Source organism: Sylvia atricapilla, chromosome 8 (assembly GCF_009819655.1).
Source record: "Sylvia atricapilla isolate bSylAtr1 chromosome 8, bSylAtr1.pri, whole genome shotgun sequence".
NCBI lineage: Eukaryota > Metazoa > Chordata > Aves > Passeriformes > Sylviidae > Sylvia > Sylvia atricapilla.
The window spans coordinates 513,503-537,784 of record NC_089147.1 but is presented as its reverse complement, the minus strand read 5'-3'; the positions used below and the strand labels follow the sequence as shown (position 1 = coordinate 537,784).

Sequence of the window (24,282 nt, the reverse complement as noted above, 5' to 3'; positions counted from 1 at the left end):
CCCACGGGAGAACACCTGGGCACACTCCAGCTGGGGGTTCCTCCAAAACACCCGCTTTCTTACGGCAGGAACTTTGGCTTCTGCCTCCTGGGCACGTCCCGAGGGCAGGATTTGGGAGCAGCCTCTCCTTTAGCCGCCCTACAGCTGAAAATCTCCCAGTGCTGTGTTACTGCAGGGAGATCGCACACGGATCCCACGGGGGTCTGGGTTGGGAGGGCTTTAGGGACATTCAGTCCGCCCCTGCCATGGGCAAGGACAGCTCCCAGCATCGCAGGTTGCTGCCAGCCCCATCCAGCCTTCCCTCGAATCGTCTGTATGGGTCTTCCCGTGGGAAATAGAGAGAAGAGCTTTTTGGAGTGTGAATTTGCGCAATTTGTGTCTAGTGTTCTCCCCCCTCAAGACTCCGGTGCCTTCCATCCTCACCCTGCTCTCAGAAAGAAAACTCTGCCCCACTCTGCAGAGCTGGGGCTGGCAGGGGAAAAGCCTCCTCCAGCAAGCTGCTTTTAAAGATAACCAGTCATCTCACCTTTCATCCCCCTGGGCAGAGCAGCTTCAGTTCTCGTCACAGCCGAAGGGTTCTCCCCCTTCATTCGGGTCTTGCTGAGCTCTTGCAGATAATAAGGACACGTATTTTTGTGGTTTACCAAACTCAGTGTTAGCCTGAAGAATTATTCAGCGGGAAAACCCATCGTAAAGTTCGCGTTTTTAAAAGAATGCGTTCTGATTGTAAATTAGTGTTTGTGTGAAGGGCGGTGCAGGGGCTGGGGTGCGCAGTGATCTGTCTGCACTTCAGGTGGGCAGAAAGCCCCGAGAAAGCTCCCCGGGAAAGGAGAAGGGCCCGGGCACTGAGGCTGCACCGCCTGGAGCAGATGTGCAGATGTGCAGATGTGCAGATGTGCAGATGTGCAGATGTGCAGATGTGCAGATGTGCAGAGGCAGGAGAGGAGGAGATGCTGTTCTGTCAGCGGCTCCTCTGCAGCCCATTGCCCCGGGGACACTCAGCTCCTCGCTATAAAGGAGGATGCTGTGCACGGCCCCGGGATGCAGCGAACCGGGAGCGCAGTGACAGCTGGGACCGGCCTTGGGGACCGGAGGGAAGGGGGCTGTGAATATTCACGTCGTCAGGTCAAAACCGCATTTCTCCTTTTCCTGAACACGCCGGGAGGAGGCCAGGGGCTGTGAGTTCACACCGGGGCGGGTTCTGGGCGGGCTGTCGCTGGCTGTGTTCCCCAAAAGCCGCTGTGCTGAGGGGCTGCAGGCACGGCAGTGTCCCAGCGGGATGGGACAGGGCTGTCCCCAGAGCCCCGTATCCCAGCGGGGTGACAGCGCTGTCCCCAGAGCCCCGTGTCCCTGCGGGGTAACAGCGCTGTCCCCAGAGCCCCGTGTCCCTGCGGGATGGGACAGGGCTGTCCCCAGAGCCCCGTGTCCCTGCGGGGTAACAGCGCTGTCCCCCAGAGCCCCGTGTCCCTGCGGGATGGGACAGGGCTGTCCCCAGAGCCCCGTGTCCCTGCGGGGTGACAGCGCTGTCCCCCAGAGCCCCGTGTCCCTGCGGGATGGGACAGGGCTGTCCCCCAGAGCCCCGTGTCCCAGCGGGGTGACAGCAGGGCTGGCAGCCCCCATGGCACTGCGGTGCCCTGCCCGGGAGCAGGTGCAGGGGCAGCCGAGGTGTCAGCCTGCATTTCCTGCCTCACCTGTCCCTGACCTGTCCCTGAACTGTCCCCATTGAACTGTCCCTGAACTGATCCCACTGAACTGTCCCCACTGACCTGTCCCTGAAGTGTCCCTGACCTGTCCCTGAACTGTCCCCACTGAACTGTCCCTGAACTGTCCCTGAAGTGTCCCCACTGAACTGTCCCTGAACTGTCCCCATTGAACTGTCCCTGAACTGATCTCACTGAACTGATCCCACTGAACTGTCCCTGCTGAACTGTCCCTGAACTGTCCCTGACCTGTCCCTGAAGTGTCCCCACTGAACTGGTCTGTATTTGTATTCAGATAAACGTGCACAGGAGATGTTGAATATGCCAAAACTGCCCTCGTGTGAATCCAGAGGGAGAGGAAGGGGGAAGGCAGGGAAGCCAAATCCAGCCCGTTGTTCTTTACATGGACATGAAACTCCACCTCTTTATTCTCAACGTGGGGCATGAGGGGGAAGATGGAGATTCTGCATTACCACCTCCTGGGGACTTCTGGGGTCCCAGGTGGGGACGGGATCCACCCCTGAGGCCACAGTGTTTGTGCAAGGGCTCTCAGATCCACTCGTTCCCATCACAAAGATCCAGAGCACTGATTTACTGTCCCACTGACACCCCGCAGGCAGCAGCGGGGTCCCCAGTGTGTCCCAAGCTGCATTCCAGGCTGCACTCAAGCTTAGCAGGTGCTGAAGAAGCTCAGGCTCATGCAGGCAGAGTGTCAGGAGAGAGGGATGAGCTGCCTCACACACCTCCGGCATCGCTTCTCTGCTGCTAACTGCTTCAAGGGCTCCCTGAGGCATTAACTCGGCCAGTCCTAGTGCTGCCTGGTTGTTTCGGTGCCTTTCCCTCACTCCCCAAACATTTCCCACCTTTTCCAGCAGCCCAGGGTGCCTCCCTCAGCCATATGGTCCCTTGTGAGATATATAAATAAACACATATATATATATATCTAAACAAGGATGTAAATATGTATATAGATAAAGATGAACGTGTAAATATTTATCTCCTTCCAGCCTTGCTCAGAGGCTGTGCTGATGAAGGTGATCGTTCTTCATCTGGAACTGTAGTGACAGGACAAAGGAGTAATGGGTTCAGACTGAAACAGGGGAAATTTAGCTTAGCTGTATGGAGGAAACTCTTCCCTGGTAGGGTGGGCAGGGCTGGCACAGGGTGCCCAGAGCAGCCCCTGGATCCCTGGCAGTGCCCAAGGCCAGGCTGGACACTGGGGTTGGAGCTCCTGGGACAGTGGGAGGTGTCCCTGGGACAGTGGGAGGTGTCCCTGCCATGGCAGGGATGGCACTGGGTGGACTTTGGGGTCAAAGCTTCTCACCCAAACCATCCTGGGGTTTTGTGATTCCTTTCTCACGTGAAATTTGATCCGTAATCTTTGAGGAATCGCCTTCCTGCACTGTTCTACTCCACAAAGCTGCTGTTCTCCTCCAGCCATGAACGCTCCGAAGCACAAATACCAGCGCTGCTTGTGTCACCGTTTTTGAACTGCTTTTGTCCCACTTTTACACCTTCCTGGACCAACTGGCCGTCCTTGGCGGGAGGCGGCGGGTGAGGGATGGAAACTGTGCCTTTGGCGAGGCGCCGAGCCGCGGGCACTGCGGGCTGACAGCGGGGGGACAGCTCCGTGTCCGGGGCACCCAATGCGCTGTGACACCCAATGCGCTGTGACACCCAATGTGCTGTGACACCCAAGGCGCTGGGACACCCAAGGCGCCGTGGCAGCCACGGGTGACGGGCACGGAGAGAGCACAGCAAAGAGCCGTCTGGAAAATCCCGTCTCAGCCGCTCCCGCTTCCTCCCCTGTCATTTACTGCTCGGTGTCTTTTCAGGAATTGCCTCTGAAATGCTTGGAGTGCTGCTGTCCGGCTGGGAGCGCCATCCCGTGTGTGTCCCAAGGCCTGGGGGGACACAGGAGCCCCTGACCCGCTCTGCTGGGGGCTGTCCCTGTCCCCGGGCTTACAGCCACTCGAGCTCTGAGGTCCCTTCAGCCCGGGCTGATCCCGGTGGGCTGGGGAGGGTTAATCCTGTCCCCGAACAGTGCAGGGGCTGTGCCACGGAGGGGACTGAGCTGGTCCCAGTGTATCCCCAGTATATCCCGGTGTATTCCCAGTGTATTCCCGGTATATCCCGGTGTATTCCCGGTATATCCCAGTGTATTCCCAGTATATCCCGGTGTATTCCCAGTGTATTCCCGGTATATCCCGGTGTTTTCCCAGTATATCCCGGTGTATTCCCAGTGTATTCCCGGTATATCCCAGTGTATTCCCAGTATATCCCGGTGTATTCCCAGTGTATTCCCAGTGTATTCCCAGTATACCCCGGTGTATTCCCAGTGTATTCCCGGTATATCCTGGTGTTTTCCCAGTATATCCCGGTGTATTCCCAGTGTATTCCCGGTATATCCCGGTGTTTTCCCAGTATATCCCGGTGTATTCCCAGTGTATTCCCGGTATATCCCAGTGTATCCCAGTATACCCCGGTGTATTCCCAGTGTATTCCCGGTATATCCCAGTGTATTCCCAGTATATCCCGGTGTATTCCCAGTGTATTCCCAGTATATCCCGGTGTATTCCCAGTGTATTCCCGGTATATCCCAGTGTATCCCCAGTATATCCCGGTGTATTCCCAGTGTATTCCCGGTATATCCCAGTGTATCCCCAGTATATCCCGGTGTATTCCCAGTGTATTCCCGGTATATCCCAGTGTATTCCCAGTATATCCCGGTGTATTCCCAGTGTATTCCCAGTATATCCCGGTGTATTCCCAGTGTATTCCCGGTATATCCCAGTGTATTCCCAGTATATCCCGGTGTATTCCCAGTGTATTCCCAGTATATCCCGGTGTATTCCCAGTGTTCTGCTGCTCAGGGCTGGCGGAGAAGGGACAGCGAATGGGACATCCTCGCCCCTGTGCTGTTCCCAAAGGGTTCCCAGGAACGGGCCGTGCTGCTGGCGCTGCCCGTGAGCTGGAACAGGGACAAGGGACACGGGCCCAGGGCACCGCGTCCTTCGTGCCGCCTCTCCTCCCCCGAGGAGGGCGAGTTTGCCTCCGTGGTTATTAAATTCATCCTCTCAGAGTTTGTCAGATGAGGCGGATTTTGAATTCGTAATTTGTCACTATCATCACCATATCCTGAGTGTTACCCCAAGCTGTTAGGGGAGTATTGCCCAAGGAAAAGGGATGGTTTGATGTATGGCACAGCCCAGGGAAAACAGCACGTTTAACGTTTAATAAATTATCTCCTTTTTTCAGGGAAAACACAGGAACTGGCTAAGCCTACTCCAACTTAGACTAACTGAGAGCTGCTTAACACAACCCAGCACAAGCTATGGAATGGAAATGCTGTAGATGTTGGGATTTAAAATCGTGGAGGAGAGGACCACAGCTAAGCCTTGTGTTTATTCTATTCTGTAGGTACCTGTGCCGCTGGAGTTTATAAAGCTGTGAAGAAAACCCCTTGATACTGAAATTCTTCAACCTCTTCCTGCACTCGTACATCGACCATGTTTTAAGCCAGCACGGGGAGCTCAGCTGCAGAGACAGAAGGGACTGAGTCGGTCAGAGAAGTGGGACACTTGAACTGAAGGGATGCGATGTTTTAAGGCCGAGGTTGTGGATTTTGACATCAGCATACGATTCCACCACGGAATTGATTTAACAAGCTCCCGTTCTACCAGATATCAATACCAGTGCTGGGATTCTGGGATGAGCCGCATCTTCGATTCTGCTTTTCACACCTCAAACGGGTCCGTTTTGAGTTCTACGGAAGTACTTCATGTCTTAAAATACTGTAGTTACTGGAAGCCCTGCAGGTGGTGGTTGAGGTGACAAAGGCCACGTTTGGAAGCGCTTGAGTCCATCTCCTGGCTCTTCATTCAGGACGTGCTCTTGCCTAGCGTGTTCTTGTGTCCCAAATATCGGTTCTGTTTTCCAATTAACTTCCTTAATCCTGGCGGTTTTGAGTACAAAGCCAATTGTACAGGACAGGTCTGTGTGTAAATAAGGGATTGTGCTTATCTATATGTCACCATAAATATGTATGAAGTTTTGTACATAGGAAAGGGACAAATGGCTCAAAGAATGTTTTCAGAACTGTTTCCTCCGTTTAAATGCACAGACACGAGATTGCCATCCATGTGCTCCCGGGGAAAGGGATCCCACAGGGCTTCCTCAGGAGTGTGTCCCTGACCCGGGGCAGGGCCGGGCTCTGTCAGGAGTGTGTCCCTGACCCGGGGCAGGGCCGGGCTCTGTCAGGAGTGTGTCCCTGACCCGGGGCAGGGCCGGGCTCTGTCAGGAGTGTGTCCCTGACCCGGGGCAGGGCCGGGCTCTGTCAGGAGTGTGTCCCTGACCCGGGGCAGGGCCGGGCTCTGTCAGGAGTGTGTCCCTGACCCGGGGCATGGCCGGGCTCTGTCAGGAGTGTGTCCCTGACCCGGAGCAGGGCCGGGCTCTGTCAGGAGTGTGTCCCTGACCCGGGGCAGGGCTGGGCTCTGTCAGGAGTGTGTCCCTGACCCGGGGCAGGGCTGGGCTCTGTCAGGAGTGTGTCCCTGACCCGGAGCAGGGCTGAGCTCTGTCAGGAGTGTGTCCCTGACCCGGGGCAGGGCCGGGCTCTGTCAGGAGTGTGTCCCTGACCCGGAGCAGGGCTGGGCTCTGTCAGGAGTGTGTCCCTGACCCGGGGCAGGGCTGGGGCCGGGCTCTGTCAGGAGTGTGTCCCTGACCCGGGGCAGGGCTGGGCTCTGTCAGGAGTGTGTCCCTGACCCGGGGCAGGGCTGGGCTCTGTCAGGAGTGTGTCCCTGACCCGGAGCAGGGCTGGGCTCTTTAAGGAGCTCATTCCTGGCCCGGAGCAGGGCTGAGCCGTGTCGGGTCTCGGCTGCTGCCGCCTCGCTCTGGCCCCTGTGCATCTCTTACAAACAGCGTCTGGCAGCCCCGGGGGCGCGGTGGGGCAGTGCCCGGCCTGGGGCAGACCCCCCGTGCCCGTGTGGGGTGCAGCAGCCGGAGCAGGGGGTGCCACGGGCGGTCCCAAAACCGCCCCAAACCCGCCCCAAACCACCGCCGGGTGCGCGTCAGGCGCGGACTCTTGTTCGAGCTGCTGGAGGATGTAGCTGTTATTTCCAGTATTCTGCTCTATAATATCTGTAGCCTTCAGTGATTCCTTGAGTGCCTTACGTGGCTTGTGGACAGAATTCCTGACCAGGAGGAGAGAATGCCCCTGGACCGACGCCGGCTCCTTCGCAGCGCTGTGCCCCTGGCCGGCAGCGTGGGTGTGCACAGGGAGAGATTTAGCTTCGACTCAGGAAATCGCCGTGTGAATACGTGTATTAAACCCTGTATGATGTGCTGTACAGTTTATAAAAAGGGACTCATGTATACTTATGCAAAACGTAACGCCGAGAAAACGGAGGGTTTTGGTCCACTGGCGGCCGTGCCGTGACCCGTGTCCTCTGATCCTACTCCAGAATCATATCCAAAATACAGAACGTTGGGTTCAGTGCTGCGGCAGCAACCGACAGCCCGACAACGGGCTGGAGCGATCGACCAGAGAATTTTACAGATATTTTTGTATTGTGATTCCTATGATATATATCGAGAGGCTTTCTATTCCTTTGTAAAATACATAAATTATTGTCAACTTTTAATTAAAAAGATCTGTTTTAAACCTTCAGATGAGATGAACCGCTTTGGGGCTGGGGGGCCGGGGACGGGGCAGTGACACCGGCCACCCCGGGGGAGCGGAGGGTGCCCGGGAGGGCTCCGGGGGGGCGTTCAGCCAAGCCCGCGCTGTCTGTGCCATCACACGCGCTGGGAGATGTCACCTCCCGGCCGCACGGAGGGCCGGGCACGGCTGGATGGGCACCGGGAGGGGCGGGGGGCCCTGGGCGGCTCTTAACGCGGCGCCGGCTCTCTCCGCGGGGCGAGCGGCGGCGGCAGCGCGGGGTGCCGGGCGCATGGCGGGCCGGCAGGAGGCGGCTCTGCCCGCCTGCTTCGCCGGGCTGGGTGCGGGCAGCCCGCGGCCGCGCCAGAAGCGCGGCGGGATGTTCTGCAGCGTGGAGGATGCCTTCGACAACAAGACGCTGAACTTCGCCTCGCTCGCCGCCTCCGGAACGGCAACGCCGCTCGGGGGACACCGCCGCGACACCCACCCGACACCCAGCGAGGGACCGAGCCCCGACACGGCACCGAGCCCCGAGCCCGAGCCCGGCCCCCGAGAGCTGCCCCCGACAGCCGCCGCTCCGGCTGCGCTGCCCGACGGCCGCCGGCAGGTAACGGGAGCGCGCCGGGCCAGCGGGCGGGCCGCCTCGGGGAGCCGACTGGCCGAGACCGAGCCGGGGGGCGAGCGGGGAGCCGGCCGGCTGTCCTCCGGCTGCCCCGTCCAGTCCTGTCCGGCTGTCCTCCGGCTGCCCCGTCCAGTCCCGGCCAGCTGTCCTCCTACTGTCCCGTCCAGTACCGGCCGGCTGTCCTCCTACTGCCCTGACCCGTCCGGTTGTCCTCCGGCTGCCCCGTCCAGTCCTGTCCGGCTGTCCCGACCCGTGTCCTGCTGTTCTCCTACTGCCCCGTCCAGTCCTGTCCGGCTGTCCTCCGGCTGCCCCGTCCAGTCCTGTCCGGCTGTCCTCCTACTGCCCCGTCCAGTCCTGGCCGGCTGTCCCGACCCGTGTCCGGCTGTTCTCCTACTGCCCCGTCCAGTCCTGTCCGGCTGTCCCGACCCGTGTCCGGCTGTTCTCCTACTGCCCCGTCCAGACCCGGCCGGCTGTCCTCCTACTGCCCTGACCCGGCCGGCTGTCCTCCGGCTGCCCCGTCCAGTCCCGGCCGGCTGTTCTCCTACTGCCCGTCCAGTCCCGGCCGGCTGTCCTCCGGCTGTCCCCTCCCGACCCGTCCGGCTGTCCTCCTGCCGCCCTGACCCGTGTCCGGCTGTCCTCCTGCTGTCCTCCTGCTGCCCCGACCCGTGTCCGGCTGTCTTCCAACTGCCCTGTCCCGTCCGGCTGTCTTCCAACTGCCCTGTCCCGTCCGGCTGTCCTCCTGCCGTCCCGTCCCGCCCAATCCTGCCGTGTCTCCTGCCCTCCCGTCCCGCGGGGCCCGGTGCGGTCTGTGGTGGGTTGGTTTGAGCCGGGCACGTCCCGAGGTGCCGCAGTTGCCCCGGCTCCCGGCTCGGCGGCCGGCACGGTCAGTGCGGGGCCGCGGGCAGGCGGCGGGGCGGGCGGGGGCGCGCACGCAGGCGGGGGCGCGCGGCGGCGGGCTCGGGCACGCGCGCGGCAGCCCGCACACGGCGGCGGAGGCGGCGGCGGCGATGTCGCAGGCGGGCAGGAGGAGCGGGAGCCGCGGCACGGTGAGGGCTCCCCGCGGGCGGCGGGCCGGGGGCCGGGGCTCGCTCCGGCCGGGGGAGATGGAGCGGAGCGGTCCGGCACGGCCCGCCTCCCGCCCGGCCCGCGGTGCCCGCCCGGCGGTGCCGGTGTCCCCGGGGCCGAAGCCCCGCTCCTTTGTTGCGCGGCCCGGCGGTGCCCGGCGCTGGCGGCGCTTTGTCCCGGGGCCGCCCGGGGGGACAAAGGCGGGCGGCTGCGCCGTGCCCCGTGCCGCCGGCCGGGAGGTGCGCTCCGGGAACGCTGCCGCCGCGGGCTGGGCTCGGCGGTGTGAGCGCATCTCCCCGCCCCGGCCCGCGCTCCCCGGTGTCCCCGCCGCTCCCCCGGAGCTCCCCGGCCGCGCTGCGTGCGACGGGATTCCCTCCGCCCGGCGCCGCGCTTCCCAGCGGGAGCCGGCGCCAATCCCTGCGCTGCCGTGCCTTGTGCTTGGCTTTTTCTCCTTTCGCTGGCTCGTGGCACTGCTCCCCTGGGAAAAGCCCCGGGAGCAGCCGCGTTACCGGGCTGCGGGAGCGGGCCCCGGCTGTGGGACCCTGCAGCTGCGGCCGGGATGGGGGAGGATGAGGGGAGGACGGAGTGAGGACGGGCATGGGGTATGGACAGGGATGGGGTAAGGACGGGGATGGACGGGGATAGGGTATGGACGGGGATGGGGTATGGACGGGGATGGACGGGGATGGGGTAAGGACAGGGATGGGGTATGGACGGGGATGGGGTATGGACGGGGATGGGGTGAAGATGGGGATGGGGTAAGGACAGGGATGGGGTAAGGACGGGGATGGGGTATGGACAGGGATGGGGTAAGGACGGGGATGGGGTAAGGATAGGGATGGGGTAAGGACGGGGATGGGGTATGGACGGGGATGGGGTAAGGACAGGGATGGGGTAAGGATAGGGATGGGGTATGGACAGGGATGGGATAAGGACGGGGATGGGGTGAGGACGGGAATGGGGTATGGACGGGGATGGGGTAAGGACGGGGTTTGGATAAGGACAGGGATGGGGTAAGGACAGGGATGGGATAAGGACGGGAATGAGGGATGGGGTATGGACAGGGATGGAGTATGGACAGGGATGGGGTGAAGATGAGGATGGAGTAAGGACAGGGATGGGGTAAGGACAGGAATGGGGTGAAGGTGGGCCCCACAAGGGGAGGGGTCGTCACGCTTTCCCACGGGGCAGCAGCACTGAGATTTCATTTGATTGATGTTATGGGACAAGGGAAAACAATAAAGACAATAAATCCCTAATAGTTTAAAAACGGGAGGAAAAAAAGGGATGCAGTTCTTTAATTTTCCTTTTATATGCCAGCGATGCTCTTTTAAAGAAGCCCCAAAATGTTTGAGGGCAGTTTTGCCCCAGGACCCGTCTCTTTGTGGTGAGCACCTCCAGGCTGTGCTGCCACGTGCTCAGGCGTCCCTCGGCTGGTTTTGTGCCCAGGCCGTGCTCTTTGTGTTGCCCATCTCAGCACTGGAAATAATTTTCCAGGCAACACCAGAGAGCAGGAAAAGAACCCTCTGAAATTAGGCTGCAGCTCCACACAGACATCAGTGCTGCTGCTTCCTAAATCTTCTAGTTAAAGATTCTGGGTGAAGATTCTGCGAATCTGAAAAGTGTGACAGTGTCTGGCTTTGAAGTGAGGCAACTCCTCGCGGCTTTATCTGCCTCTGACTGTGAAAACTAATGAATGGCAATAAATTACCAGGTTAATGAGATGCACTGAGAGCTGAGGGCGGCGGCAGGAGCCCGGCTCAGCCCTCGCAGCCGGGGGAGCCCAGGGCTGCCAGGCTCAGCCACGCAGCCCTGGCTCCTGCCACCCTTCAGAGAGCTGTGCCCCTCCAAATGACAATTGCATGTGCTTCCCCTTGCAAATGTGGGTGGGGAATGGTCTGGACAGTCACTGAACTTGAGTGATCGCAGGGAAAATATTAAACCTAGATGTACTTAAAGCTTGGAAGGAGTAAAGTGGAATCCAAACTAAAGAATCTTAAAAAAAAAATCTGTGGTTTTTTTCCCCATTAGAGTGACCAGATTCTAATCAAAGGAGGAAAAATTGTCAACGATGATCAGTCATTTTATGCAGACGTTTATGTGGAGGATGGCATAATAAAGTAAGTTAAAAATTTATATTTGCTGATGTAATTTCTCAGAATGATACAGTGTCTTGGGATTTGAACAAGGTTTCTTCCCATCTTTTTTTTTTTTTTTTAATCTTTTGGAAAAATACAGGCAGCATTTTAGAGTAGTGTGAGGAAAGAGCCACACCGTTGTGTAAATCTGCAGGCAGAAAGACTTTGCAAAGCACTGGCGGCCTGGGGAGGAGCCACAGAAGTTGTTTTGTCACTCTCACTTTCAAAGTCGCGGCCAGTTAAGAGGAGATCTTTGTTCCCCTTGCAGACAAATCGGAGAGAAGCTGCCGGTGCCCGGGGGCACGAGGACCATCGATGCCTACGGGCAGCTGGTGCTACCGGGGGGCATCGATGTGCACACGCGGCTGCGGGCACCCGCCGCGGGCATCAGCTCGGCCGACGGCTTCTTCCAGGGCACCAAGGCGGCGCTGGCAGGAGGCACCACCATGATCAGTAAGGGGCATCATCCTAGCGAGCTGCTCTTTCCTACCAGAACACCCCAGGAGCCACTGCAGGGGGGTTATTTACCTTCGTAGCACGGAAATGTCCCTTTCTGCCGGGCAAATCTGAACGTCCCAAAGCTAGCTGGAGCTGGTGTGTGCTGTGCAGGACCTCCTTACCTTGCTGCACGTGCACATTAAAAATACACACGTATTTTAAAAATACTTCTCCTGCCTCACCTCATCAGAGAGCAAAACAGAAGAACACTTAAAACACATTTTAATATTTTTTTAACAGCTTTGCAAGTGTGGGGGTTTTTCAAGTTTCTTGGCTTTAAGCACAGGCTCCATTTTTGTGTTCATGTAAAATAACTTTGCCCTCCGTTTTGCTCCTATTCCAGTCCCAAGAACCACTGTAGTATGTGACTGCAGGACCAGTCTCAAGAGGCCTGGCAGAGCCAGTGCTGGGGGCAGTGATGGGCAGTGGGAAATGCCCCAGGGCAGAATCATCAGCCGCCGCTCATGGTGCTGTGCTGGCTGAGAAAAAAGGGGGAAGGCACAACTTGGGGTTTGCTTGGTCCATTTGTATCACTTTGGGAGGACCATTAGCCATGGTCTCTGTAAGATGAGCTGGCGCTGCAACGTCTGTTCCCACAGCAGCAGGTCCGGCAGGAACGTGTTGCCCAGATGTGTCCCTGTCCCTGTCAGGGCCATGGTCCCCAGCCGTGTCCCTGTCCCTCACACTCTGTGGTGCCCAGCTGTGTCCCTGTCAGGGCCATAGTCCCCAGCTGTGTCCCTGTCAGGGCCATAGTCCCCAGCTGTGTCCCTGTCCCTGTCAGGGCCATAGTCCCCAGCTGTGTCCCTGTCCCTGACGCCCCGTGGTCCCCAGCCGTGTCCCTGTCCCTCACACCCTGTGTTGCCCAGCTGTGTCCCTGTCAGGGCCATGGTCCCCATCAATGTCCCTGTCCCTGATGCCCCGTGGTGCCCAGCTGTGTGTCCCTGTCCCTCACGCCCTGTGTTGCCCAGCCGTGTCCCTATCAGGGCCATAGTCCCCAGCCGTGTCCCTGTCCCTATCAGGGCCGTGGTCCCCAGCCGTGTCCCTGTCCCTGACGCCCCATGGTCCCCAGCTGTGTCCCTGTCCCTGTCAGGGCTGTGGTCCCCAGCCGTGTCCCCATCCCTGACACCCTGTGTTGCCCAGCTGTGTCCCTATCAGGGCCATAGTCCCCAGCCGTGTCCCTGTCCCTATCAGGTCCCCAGCCGTGTCCCTGTCCCTGACACCGTGCTGTCCCCACAGTTGACCACGTGTGCCCGGAGGTGGGCAGCAGCCTCCTGGGCGCCTACGAGCAGTGGCGTGGCCTCGCTGACGGCCAGGCCTGCTGTGACTACGGCCTGAGCGTGGACATCCCGCGCTGGCACGAGAGCCTCAGGGAGGAGCTGGAGGCCCTGGTCAAGGACAAGGGTATGTGGGCTTTTGTCTTCTTTTCCTCTGTTACAGCCGGGATTGATACTTGAGAGATGCGGTTTTCATGTTCAGACTCAAGTGTTTATTTATGGTACAGTCTCACAAGCTGTGAGTTCTAGCTAACAAGGTGAAAAATGGCTCTGTCTCTAACTCTTTACAAGGTCTTTTAAGCACAAACTTAGGTGTCAATTATGAAATGACACCTAAATTATTTTTACTTTTAACCCGATAACCAAACCCATGGTGCGCAATGGGGGTTTTCTCACCCAATTACAATACACCACCCAGACCCATGAAGAAAATGGTGAAAGATGAACTTAGCCTATGCCCTAAAGCCTCCATCTTGCTTTATATATATTACTGTGTACTAAAACCTCAAAATCTAAGTTTTGTACCCTGTGATATCTATCCAAACTCCACACCCACAATCCCAGTGTTATCTCTCAATTTTGGGAGCCTCTTCTACAGCCTCAGGTCAAATGTAGTGTTCCCTTGAGGACCTGTCAGCACAGAAAGCCTAAAATTCTCAGTGTCCAGAGTCCCAACAAGGGTAAGGGCAGAGGGGCCCTGGCAGGGCTGGGGTCACTGCAGGGCCCCAGGGGAGAGGTGACAGTGCTGCTGTCCCCTGGCACCCATCATTGCAGGACACAGAGAGGCAGCCACACTCCTTCCCCAAAGCTGGGACCATCCTTGGGATCCAGGAGAGAGCTGGGGACAGGGACACTGGCACCAAGTTCCTGCCATAACACCTGGGTCTGTGCCCTTTGGGCAATTGGCAGCCTGGTCATGGGAAGGGATTTTGGAAACCAAAGGAGTAGGGGTGGCCACCCTGGCCTGGGCTGCTGGATGCACAGAAAAGACATTGAAATAAAAACCTCCAAGACGGGGCCTAGAGAAGGAACCTCAGCTTTAAGCATTCCATGGTGCTCCCACTGTGCCTGTAACTCCTGTGCATCCCGAGGTGTCCGTGGGACAGGGCTCAGGGAAAAGCAGGAAAGTAGAGCACGCTGCAGGGATTTGTGCATTCATTAATACCTATTGCCATGTTTGGAACTGCACTTTCCTTCAGATATGCTAACGCAGAGCTAAATGTCTTCAGTGTAATTTGTAGCCTTGCAAGCAAGGGTTTAATTGGCCAATTACCATAGAAATTCACAGTGAATTTCCTATTAAAATGCAGAGTGGCTGGAGTAATGGAGCTGTTTCTTGGATCATGTATGAAATACAGCTGTAATTTGATCATGGTTTGGTATGGCTTCTTGTCCATATCCATTACAGCAGCAAGTCATATTATCATGGAATGCTTTGGATTGGAAAGGCCCTGATCCCATTCCCTGATCATGGCAGGGCCACCTCCCACTGTCCCAGGAGCTCCAGCCCCAGTGTCCAGCCTGGCCTTGGGCACTGCCAGGGATCCAGGGGCTGCTCTGGCTACCCTGTGCCAGCCCTGCCCACCCTGCCAGGGAAAAATTCCTGCCCAAGATCCCAGCCAGCCCTGCCTCTGGCACTGGGAAGCCATTCCCTGTCATGTCCCTCCAGCCCTTGTCCCAAATTTGAGGATAAGCCATAGGCTGAAGACACCACTGGAGGAAAAGCAGCCAGGGAGTGAGGCACTGAGTGTGCATTCGGAGCTAGTCACAGAGGGCACCTAACCCCAAACATGGACAACAGGGACTTCAGTTTTTGTTCAGGTACACCATAAAGTAGGGGTTTATTGTCTTTCACCACTCCCAAGCTTTGGGCTCAGTGCTTGTGGGGACATTTCCCCATCAGCCCTTGGCTTTGCTTTGCTTGCAGTGTAACCCTCAGCAGCACAACCCCCCGGTTCAGCCACCCCTGCCCAGCCCACACCAGGACAAGGGACAAAAAGGGACAAAGCCACATGTGTCATTTTCTTTTTTCAAGGTGTGAACTCCTTCCTGGTGTTCATGGCTTACAAGGACAAGCTGCAGTGCACTGATGGCCAGGTAGGACACGGGGGTTCAGGGAAAGTGACCCCGAGGCACGTGGCTGGGGACAGGCTGACCCGGGCACCGCTGTGTCTTGGCAGATGTACGAGATCTTCTGCACCCTTCGGGACCTGGGGGCCATCGCCCAGGTGCACGCCGAGAACGGAGACATCATCGAGGAGGTGCCGTGGCCACTGAGACACGGGGGTGACATGGCCCTGGGGGGACAATCCTGGCCCCTGTCCCTGTCCCTGCTCCTGCTCCTGCCCCTGTCCCTGTCCCTATCCCTATCCCTGCCCTTGTCCCTGTCCCTGTCCCTGTCCCTGCCTCTGTCCCTGTCCCTGTCCCTGTCCCTGTCCCTGTCCTGCCCCTGTCCCTGTCCCTATCCCTGCTCCTGTCCCTATCCCTGTCCCTGTCCCTGTCCCTGTCCCTGTCCCTGTCCCTACCTCTGTCCCTGTCCCTGTCCCTGTCCCTGTCCCTGTCCCTGCTCCTGTCCCTGTCCCTGCTCCTGTCCCTGCCCCTGTCCCTGTCCCTACCTCTGTCCCTGTCCCTGTCCCTGTCCCTGTCCCTGTCCCTGCTCCTGTTCCTGTCCCTGTCCCTGCTCCTGTCCCTGCTCCTGTCCCTGCCCCTGTCCCTGTCCCTGTCCCTGTCCCTGTCCCTGCCCTGTCCCTGTCCCTTTCCCTGTCCCTGCCCTGCCCTGTCCCTGTCCCTGTCCCTGTCCCTGTCCCTGTCCCTGCGCTGTCCCTGTCCCTGTCCCTGTCCCTGTCCCTGTCCCTGCCCCTGTCCCTGTCCCTGCCCCTGTCCCTGCCCCTGTCCCTGTCCCTATCCCTATCCCTGTCCCTGTCCCTGTCCCTGCCCCTGCCCTGCCCTGTCCCTGCCCCTGCCCCTGTCCCTGTCCGTGCCCTGCCCTGCCCTGTCCCTGCCCTGTCCCTGTCCCTGTCCCTGTCCCTGTCCCTGTCCCTGTCCCTGTCCCTGTCCCTGCCCCTGCCCCTGCCCGGGGAGCTGGTGCCCCAAAGCCTTGGAGGGAACAGGACCCTGTGCAGCAGCGTGTGCAGGCAGAGGAATGTGCAGGAGGATCAGGGTGTCCTGTGGAGTCATCGGTGTCCTCATGGACATTCACGTGTGCTTGGGTTCCCAAAAAGCACTTTAGGGGCTCCTAAGGGATGCTTTATCCCATTATCTGTTGTGTTTAGGAGTTTAGATTACTTGAAAAAATCAGAAGGTTTGAGGCTTTTACAGTAATGTCCATGACATTGGCAGTATTTAACTCCACCATCAGCGCTTGGGAATTCCTTGGTGTCACAGCCTCTACTCATGGGCCTTATTTTCCCTTTTCATCTGTAGAAAAGGCAGTCTTGGCTCCAGCCTCAGTCAGATACACCAGGTGGAGTCAGACTGGCAGTTCCTTTAGCCAGCATTCAGTGTGGTGTGGGAGGAAGGCTGGACTGAAAGCCAGATCCAATCCTTCAAATGGGTTTATTTGAACAAACAGGATAGAGGCTAATTCCCACCTCCTGGGATTTTATCTGGAAACCTGTTCCTCAGCTGGCTGTGGAGCATAACGTGACCCCAGGCAGCTCAGAGCTGCAGCAGCGTTTCTGTAAGCTGCCAGCGTGGTGACACTTGCGCCCTGGGGACAAACTTGGAGGAGATCTGTGACAAGAATACAGACAAATAAGCGCCCTCTGAGAGCAGGGTCCTTTAATGGATCCTGTGGGATCTGCTCCGTGGTGTTGGATGACACCCCTGCATTAGTGCCAGCTGACTGGGAGGTTACATGATACAGAGCAGTGCAGAGGGGCCAGGGCGAGGTGTGTGCTGGACATCTGCACTCAGATGCCACGTGAGTGACCTGGGACATCCCAGAGCTCATCCCAGCATCTGTCAGCGCGGGTTCCCTTTCCTCCGTGCCACGTGGTGAAGTGCAAAGGGACAGGAATGCAGCAGAGGTGGCACTTGCTGCACCCCAATGGCAGTCTCACATCCCTGTGCCCATCCCTGCCTCCTCCAGGGGCTCCTGGGCAGCTCCAGCAGGCTCACGGGCTGGGAAGCCCCTCTCCCTTTGCTGTATCCGTGCCCCAGGGCTGGGGCAGCCTCGGCAGGAGCTGTGATGGGCGTGAGTCCATCCTCCAGAACCGTGGCCTTCAGGGCTGGGAACCTCCAGAGGTGCTGCTGGGACACCACAGCTCCCATGCAGGACATTTCTGCAGCACGGGACAGGTCTGTGGGGAGCTGGGACACTGCAGCTCCCGTGCAGGACATTTCTGCAGCACGGGACAGGTCTGTGGGGAGTGGGATGTCCCAGTGGAGTGTCCCGTGTCCCCGCTGCTGGGGAGGGTTTGTGACCTGTCCCCGCCCTCAGGTGGCTGTGCACCAGGTGTGCTGTGTGCCATGGTGGCCCAGTGGGCTGTGGGCAGCACTGAGTGCTCTCTCCTTCCCCTGGCCCCCAGGAGCAGAAGAGGCTGCTGGAGCTGGGCGTTACGGGCCCGGAGGGACACGTCCTGAGCCGGCCCGAGGAGGTAAGGCCACCAGCCCCGGGGCCGAGCTGCGGCCCCGCCAGCAGAGGGACAGGCCACCTGTGCCGTGTCCTTGTGCCACCTGTGCCGTGTCCTTGTGCCCGCAGGTGGAGGCCGAGGCCGTGTTCCGCGCCATCACCATCGCCAGGCAGGCCAACTGTCCCCTCTATGTCACCAAGGTCATGAGCAGGGCTGCTGCAGACGTGCTGGCTCAGGCGAAGAGGAAAGGTAACACACGACGTGCCCAGGCCCTGCCGTACCCTCTGAGGCTCGGGCAGCGTTCTGTGCTGGGCTGTGCCAGAGCTAACTGCCCGGAGCTGGGAGGTTGGAAGGGCTGTGATGGAAACTGTGACACTTCCATCCTGGCAGACACAGCTGAGAAAGGGGAATAACCCACTTGTGATCGTTTAGTGTGAACTGAATGAAAACCAGATGTCGAGCAAGCTCCAAATTGGGGCTGGGGGTGGAGTGGGAAGGGCTGGGATCAATCCTGTGGGGAGCAGGGTGGAAGGGGAGAGCACAGTCACTGTTTCCCCCGGCCTGGGGCTGCCAGACAGACACGGGCTGGGTATAAATGAAGGCATGACAGCTTGTAGGAACGTGTGCCTGCTGGAAGGAGAGGACAGACAGATCCAGAACTGGCTTTGACAGTGTCTCCCAGTCATCAGAGATAATCTAAAGGATTAGCGAGACTCTGCAGTGCTGAGGGAAGCGGAGCTGTCGTGTGTGGTTACAGCAGCCCTGTGTCTGTGCCCGTGCTCCCCCCTCACGCCCGCTCCGCTCTGCAGGCACCGTGGTGTTCGGGGAGCCCATCACCGCCAGCCTGGGCACCGACGGCTCCCACTACTGGAGCAAAAACTGGGCCAAAGCCGCCGCCTTCGTCACCTCCCCTCCCATCAGCCCCGACCCCAGCACGGCCGATCACCTCAGCACCCTGCTGGCCAGGTGGGTGCTGGGCCACACGGGCACCTGGGCACACCTGAACTGTGCCAGAGGGGCACCTGGGCACACCTGTCCTGTGTCACAGGGGTAACTGGGCACACCTGCCCTGTGCCACACAGGCACCTGGGCACACCTGAACTGTGTCACACAGGCACCTCGGCACACCTGTCCTGTGTCACACGGGTAACTGGGCACACCTGTCCTGTGTCACACAGGCATGTGGGCACACCTGAACTGTGCCACAGGGGCACCTGGGCACACCTGCCCTGTGTCACAGGGGTAACTGGGCACACCTGTCCTGTGTCACACAGGCACCTGGGCACACCTGAACTGTGTCACAGGGGTTTCTGGGCACACCTGCCCTGTGTCACACAGGCACCTGGGCACACCTGCCCTGTGTCACAGGGGCACCTGGGCACACCTGAACTGTGCCAGAGGGGCACCTGGGCACACCCATCCTGTGTCACACAGGCACCTGGGCACACCTGTCCTGTGCCACAGGGGCACCTGGGCACACCTGCCTCATGTCATACAGGCACCTGGGCACACCTGTCCTGTGTCACAGGGGCACCTGGGCACACCTGCCCTGTGTCACAGGGGTAACTGGGCACACCTGTCCTGTGTCATATAGGCACCTGGGCACACCTGAACTGTGTCACAGGGGTAACTGGGCACACCTGAACTGTGTCACACAGGCACCTGGGCACACCTGAACTGTGTCACAGGGGTTTCTGGGCACACCTGCCCTGTGTCACACGGGCACCTGGGCACACCTGCCCTGTGTCACAGGGGTAACTGGGCACACCTGTCCTGTGTCATATAGGCACCTGGGCACACCTGAACTGTGTCACAGGGGTTTCTGGGCACACCTGCCCTGTGTCACACGGGCACCTGGGCACACCTGCCCTGTGTCACAGGGGTAACTGGGCACACCTGTCCTGTGTCATATAGGCACCTGGGCACACCTGAACTGTGTCACAGGGGTAACTGGGCACACCTGAACTGTGTCACACAGGCACCTGGGCACACCTGAACTGTGTCACAGGGGTTTCTGGGCACACCTGCCCTGTGTCACACGGGCACCTGGGCACACCTGCCCTGTGTCACAGGGGTAACTGGGCACACCTGCCCTGTCTGCACCCCACACCCCCCGGATGGCACTGACAGCACTGGCATCACCTGAGGGGCCCGAAGCCCACGAGCCATTGGTGCCCCCATGGTCTGCCCAGCCAGGGGGGCTTTGCCAGCCTGGGGGTGCCAGCAGTGCCCCCCCCCTGAGCCCTGCCCTGTCCTTTCCCCAGCGGGGACCTGCAGGTCACCGGCAGTGCCCACTGCACCTTCACCACCGCACAGAAGGCCGTGGGCAAGGACAACTTCACCCTGATCCCCGAGGGCACCAACGGCATCGAGGAGCGCATGGCCGTGGTCTGGGAGAAGTGTGTGGTAGGTGCTGCAGCCCGGGCTGCACGGGAGCACGTGTGAGCTGTGCTCCACGCTGTCACAGGCTCCCAAATCCAGACAAGCCCCAGGGCTGGCACTGTCTAGACACTGCAGCTTCAGAGAGCTGCTAACAAGAGACTGAGACACACGAATGCCTTCAGGGTGTCTTCAAAGGCTGCTGCAGAGGGACCATCCTCCACTCTGGCTCACAGTCACCAGGAGTCTCCAGCACTTTCTCCCTGATGAGGTGTTCTGTCCCCTCGTGCTCCCCAGAGGCCTGGGGAGGTGGATGGGGAGGGTGTCTCTCCCGTGGGACATGGCAGTGGCCATGTTTTCCAACTGCCTGGTCAGCCCAGGCCCCACCAGTGGGGACAAGTCTCTGTGTCACCTCAGGGTCTGCCTGGAGCAGGGCTGGGATCTGAGGGTGGGATCACTCCATGTCCCCAGAGCACACTTCCCTGCCAGCAGCATCCCTGGGGGCTCCGTCCTGCATCCCACAGAGCAGATGTCCCTGTGCAGACTGCAGGAGCTTGGGAGCCACCCTGAAACCCCTCCTAGGGGAGCTTTGTTCAAAGAGAAATAGAACTTTTCTTAAGATGCCAAGTGGAGATGATAAATAGCACTGGTTAGGTTCACTTCCAGCCTTCCTTCACTGGGCTGTCCTTAACCCTCTTCGGTGATCCTGAGACGCCTGTGCAGGAGTTGGAGCCAAGCAGTGAGGGTCGTGTTTTTCTGAGACATCAGCCTTTGGAGTCCAAGGAAATGAAATCCTGTCTCTTGTATCCTTTATCCCACAGGGCCAAGGCTCACCCTCCCCTGCCCCTGCCCCTGTACCCACAGCCCTGTGGCAGTGCAGACCCTCACCCACATGGGCACAGGGGTGGGGCCCGCAGTGGCACAGCCATGGGGACGGATTGTGTCCATCTCTGGTGTTTCCTCATGCCCTCCCCAGGTCCCTGGGAAGATGGATGAGAACGATTTCGTAGCAGTGACCAGCACCAACGCTGCCAAGATCTTCAACTGCTACCCCAGGAAGGGGCGCGTGGCCGTGGGCGCTGACGCAGACCTGGTGCTCTGGAACCCCAAGGCTACGAAAATCATCTCAGCAAAAACACACCATTTGGTAAAATATCTTTTAAATTGAAAGATTTTAAATTGAAATATTTAATTTTTGTAAAATATATTTAAATTTTCTGGGGCTGGTTTTAGAGAAGAGAAGAGATCTGAAAAGCAAAATGTGTCCTTGGCAAGATCAGATCATTCATCAGGGGAGGAGTTGTCTGTGTGTGTAAACTGATGATGGACCTTGCATTTGCTTTTAGAAATACTAGGAAAATATTCTTTTATTGCTGTAAAGGGTGGGATTGGTACTGAGTGACCACTCCAAGACAGTCAGCATCTGGTATGGAAATCTTTAGGTCAGTGTATTTGCTATGCACTAGAAAAATGTAAATGCTGAAGTATTGAACTATTGCTAAACTGTAATGTGCATTAGTTATACTTTAATATGTATTAAACTATTGCTTAATATATAATGGCATTAATCTTAATATAATAAGTAATTTAAATAGTCCATAAAGAATATATACAAATAATGTTAATATAATTTAATAAAAGTATTAAACTATTGCTGTAGTTTAATACGATTTGTTTTAAGGTCTATTTTCTCCATTCCAGTTTGCTTCCCATTGGAATCTTGTTATTTGAAATATAAAAGGTTCTGACTGATGGTGCACAAGGAGCAGTGCACAAAAATGGGGGGCATTGTTGGCCTCCTCTTAAATCCTGCAGGCACTGAATATCAGGGTTTGCTTTTTGCAGAACGTGGAGTACAACATATTTGAAGGCACCGAGTGCCACGGGGTGCCAACCGTGGTCATAAGCCAGGGAAGAGTTGTCCTTGAAGGTGGAAATCTGTGTGTCACCCAGGGCTCAGGTCGCTTCATCCCCAGGAAGACATTCCCTGACTTCGTTTATAAAAGGATAAAGGCAAGAAACAGGGTAAGGAGAGTTTTATTTGCCATAATCCCTTGTTTTGGTCACAATCTCTCTGCTTTAGTGTATTGGGGCCACTGTGATGGCAAACCTGCAACAGCAGCAGGAATATCATTAATGCTCTTTCTTTCTGTGTGTTGTCATGTAACTGCCTGGCACCTCAATCAAGAATTCTTAGTGTTAGAGCTAATAATGACAGTTCTATTAACCTATTAAAATGTTACAAAGCAGATATATGACTTCTGCAAAAGGGGTTTTATTTTTGTCTGTATGGAGTAGAGGGAGGAATTCCTCTCCTGCCTGCGCTGGAGGAGTTTCTGTTGCTGTGTTCCCAGTGTCTGTTCTCAGCCATTGGAGGGTAAGGGATGTACATCCCATAGGCACTGAAATACAGTAAGATAAATCCTCCTGTGTGCTGGCCCAGCTTGGTAAAGAGACACAAAGACATGCAAATATGTAAAGAGCTTCTGAACAGCTCTGTCCTCCTCCCCTTTCCCCTGTGCTATTGCTATTGTAGTTCTGCAGCCTGCACAAAAGCAGAGCAGGAATCAGTAACCCAAATGAAGTGCAGAGGCAGGAGCCCCGACTCTGGTGTGCCTCAGGGTGTCTGGGGTGCCTGGAGGGCAGGACAGGGGTGTGCCAGCTCCCTGCAGGGTGGGAGTGGGACCCAGAGAAGCTGTAGATGCCCCATCCCTGGAGGTGTCCAAGGCCAGGCTGAAAGTCCTTTTAACACCATCGAGTCCAAACCATTCCCAGCACAGCCAGGGCCACCACTGCCCCGTGTCCCCAGGTGCCACGTCCACACAGCTTTGAATTCCCTCCCGGGATGGGAACTCCACCACTGCCCTGGGCAGCCCTTCCCGTGGAGAAATGCCGCCCGTATGCAGCCGGAATGTCCCCTGGCACAGCCGCAGCCGTTCCCCAGCCTGCGTCCCGGCCCTGGCGGTGGCTGACACTCTGTGTGCTCCCCTGCAGCTGGCCGAGGTGCACGGCGTGCCCCGGGGGATGTACGACGGGCCGGTACACGAGGTGCCGGCCAGCGTGAAGGCGCCGGGAGCGGCCCCGCACATCGCGCCCTGCGCCGGCAAAGCCGCGGCCCCGCCCGTGCGCAACCTGCACCAGTCCGGCTTCAGCCTGTCCGGTACGTGCGGCCTGGGGCGGGCAGGGCTGGGACAGGGGCCTGGGCAGGGCTGGGACAGGGTCTGGGCAGGGCTGGGCTACAGCAGCTCCGTCTTGGCTCAGCAGTAAAGCGGTTTGTGCCGTGGCAGCAGCCGGGGGGCCGAGTGCGGCACAGAAAGCTCTGGAGTGTGCAGTGTTTATGTCAGTGCACAAAGCTGGGTGGGGGTTCTCTCTCCAGGAGAGAGCAGGTTCTCTCTCCAGGTTCTGTCTCCAGGTTCTCTCTCCAGAGCAGGCAGTGATTCAGCAACATTCATTCTGCAGAAACCTGCCCAGCCGCTATGGGGAGCTTGGAAAGCCAATGCTCTGCCCAGAAATGACTTCCATAATGGCTTTTAGCTGTTTGGGTCAGGTGGATCCCATATTGTTTATACAACATCACCAGTCCCCGCATTTTATTATATACAAAATCTATTTATAGGAAAGCCATTTATAAACCTTCCAGAAAGAAACAATGAAAAATGAAGAAGTTCAGGCAAATGCAGCCATTGCAAAGTGTGCTGTGCTCATAGAGAGCCCAAAAAGACATGTAATGAAATTATTAGTATTTCCTGAGGAAACGTTTTGTGGTTGTGGCATTGAAAGCAGTGGGACTGCCCCGCTCTCTGCTCTCCCCAGGCTCACAGGCAGATGACCACATTGCCCGGCGCACGGCACAGAAGATCATGGCCCCGCCGGGCGGGAGGTCCAACATCACCTCGCTGTCCTGACGCTGTCCTGGTGCCGTCCCGGCGCTGTCCTGGCGCTGTCCCCACACCAGGTCCTGCAGCCAAGGGGCCAGCGGCCGCTGTCACGCAGGAGGACGAGCGAGCGAGCGCTCGTCAGCTGCGCCGGCCCTTCCCTCGTAGGTAGAAAGTAGAGTGACCCCCGAGGTAGGCTCCCCGTTGGGTTGTGTCAGTGTTCCTGCTAGCTGCTAGGAAAGCCCTTCCCTGTGCATGCGGCACGTCCCGGGGCTGCGGCGCCGGCCGGGCCCCTGCGGCCGGGGCGGAAATGAAGGCACATCCAGGCTGGATCACGCTCTTCTCCAGCAGCATCCAGCGCCCGCTCACATCAAAGCTCTCCCGAGGGACGGGCGCTCCCGTGGCTCCCAGTCAGAGCCCTCGGCCCTGCCGTGCTCCCGGAGCCACCCCCGGCCATCTGTCCCCGGTGGTCACAGCTCAGGGGCGGGTGCTGCCCCTGCC

At 58.2% G+C, this 24,282-nt stretch overlaps 1 protein-coding gene across 1 annotated transcript; it reads left to right on the top strand.

Annotated features, from left to right (window-relative positions):
* The first annotated feature begins 7,648 nt into the window (after positions 1-7,648).
* On the top strand, positions 7,649-24,029 carry LOC136364483 (dihydropyrimidinase-related protein 4-like). Its single transcript, XM_066324457.1, has 14 exons — positions 7,649-7,963; positions 11,075-11,163; positions 11,450-11,634; positions 12,916-13,080; positions 14,989-15,050; positions 15,134-15,214; positions 17,483-17,551; positions 17,656-17,776; positions 18,337-18,493; positions 19,792-19,933; positions 20,883-21,053; positions 21,752-21,931; positions 22,901-23,066; positions 23,720-24,029. Exons 1-14 carry the CDS (start codon positions 7,649-7,651, stop codon positions 23,809-23,811), a joined length of 1,995 nt encoding a protein of 664 aa, XP_066180554.1. The 3' UTR covers positions 23,812-24,029.
* Positions 24,030-24,282: the final 253 nt, after the last annotated feature.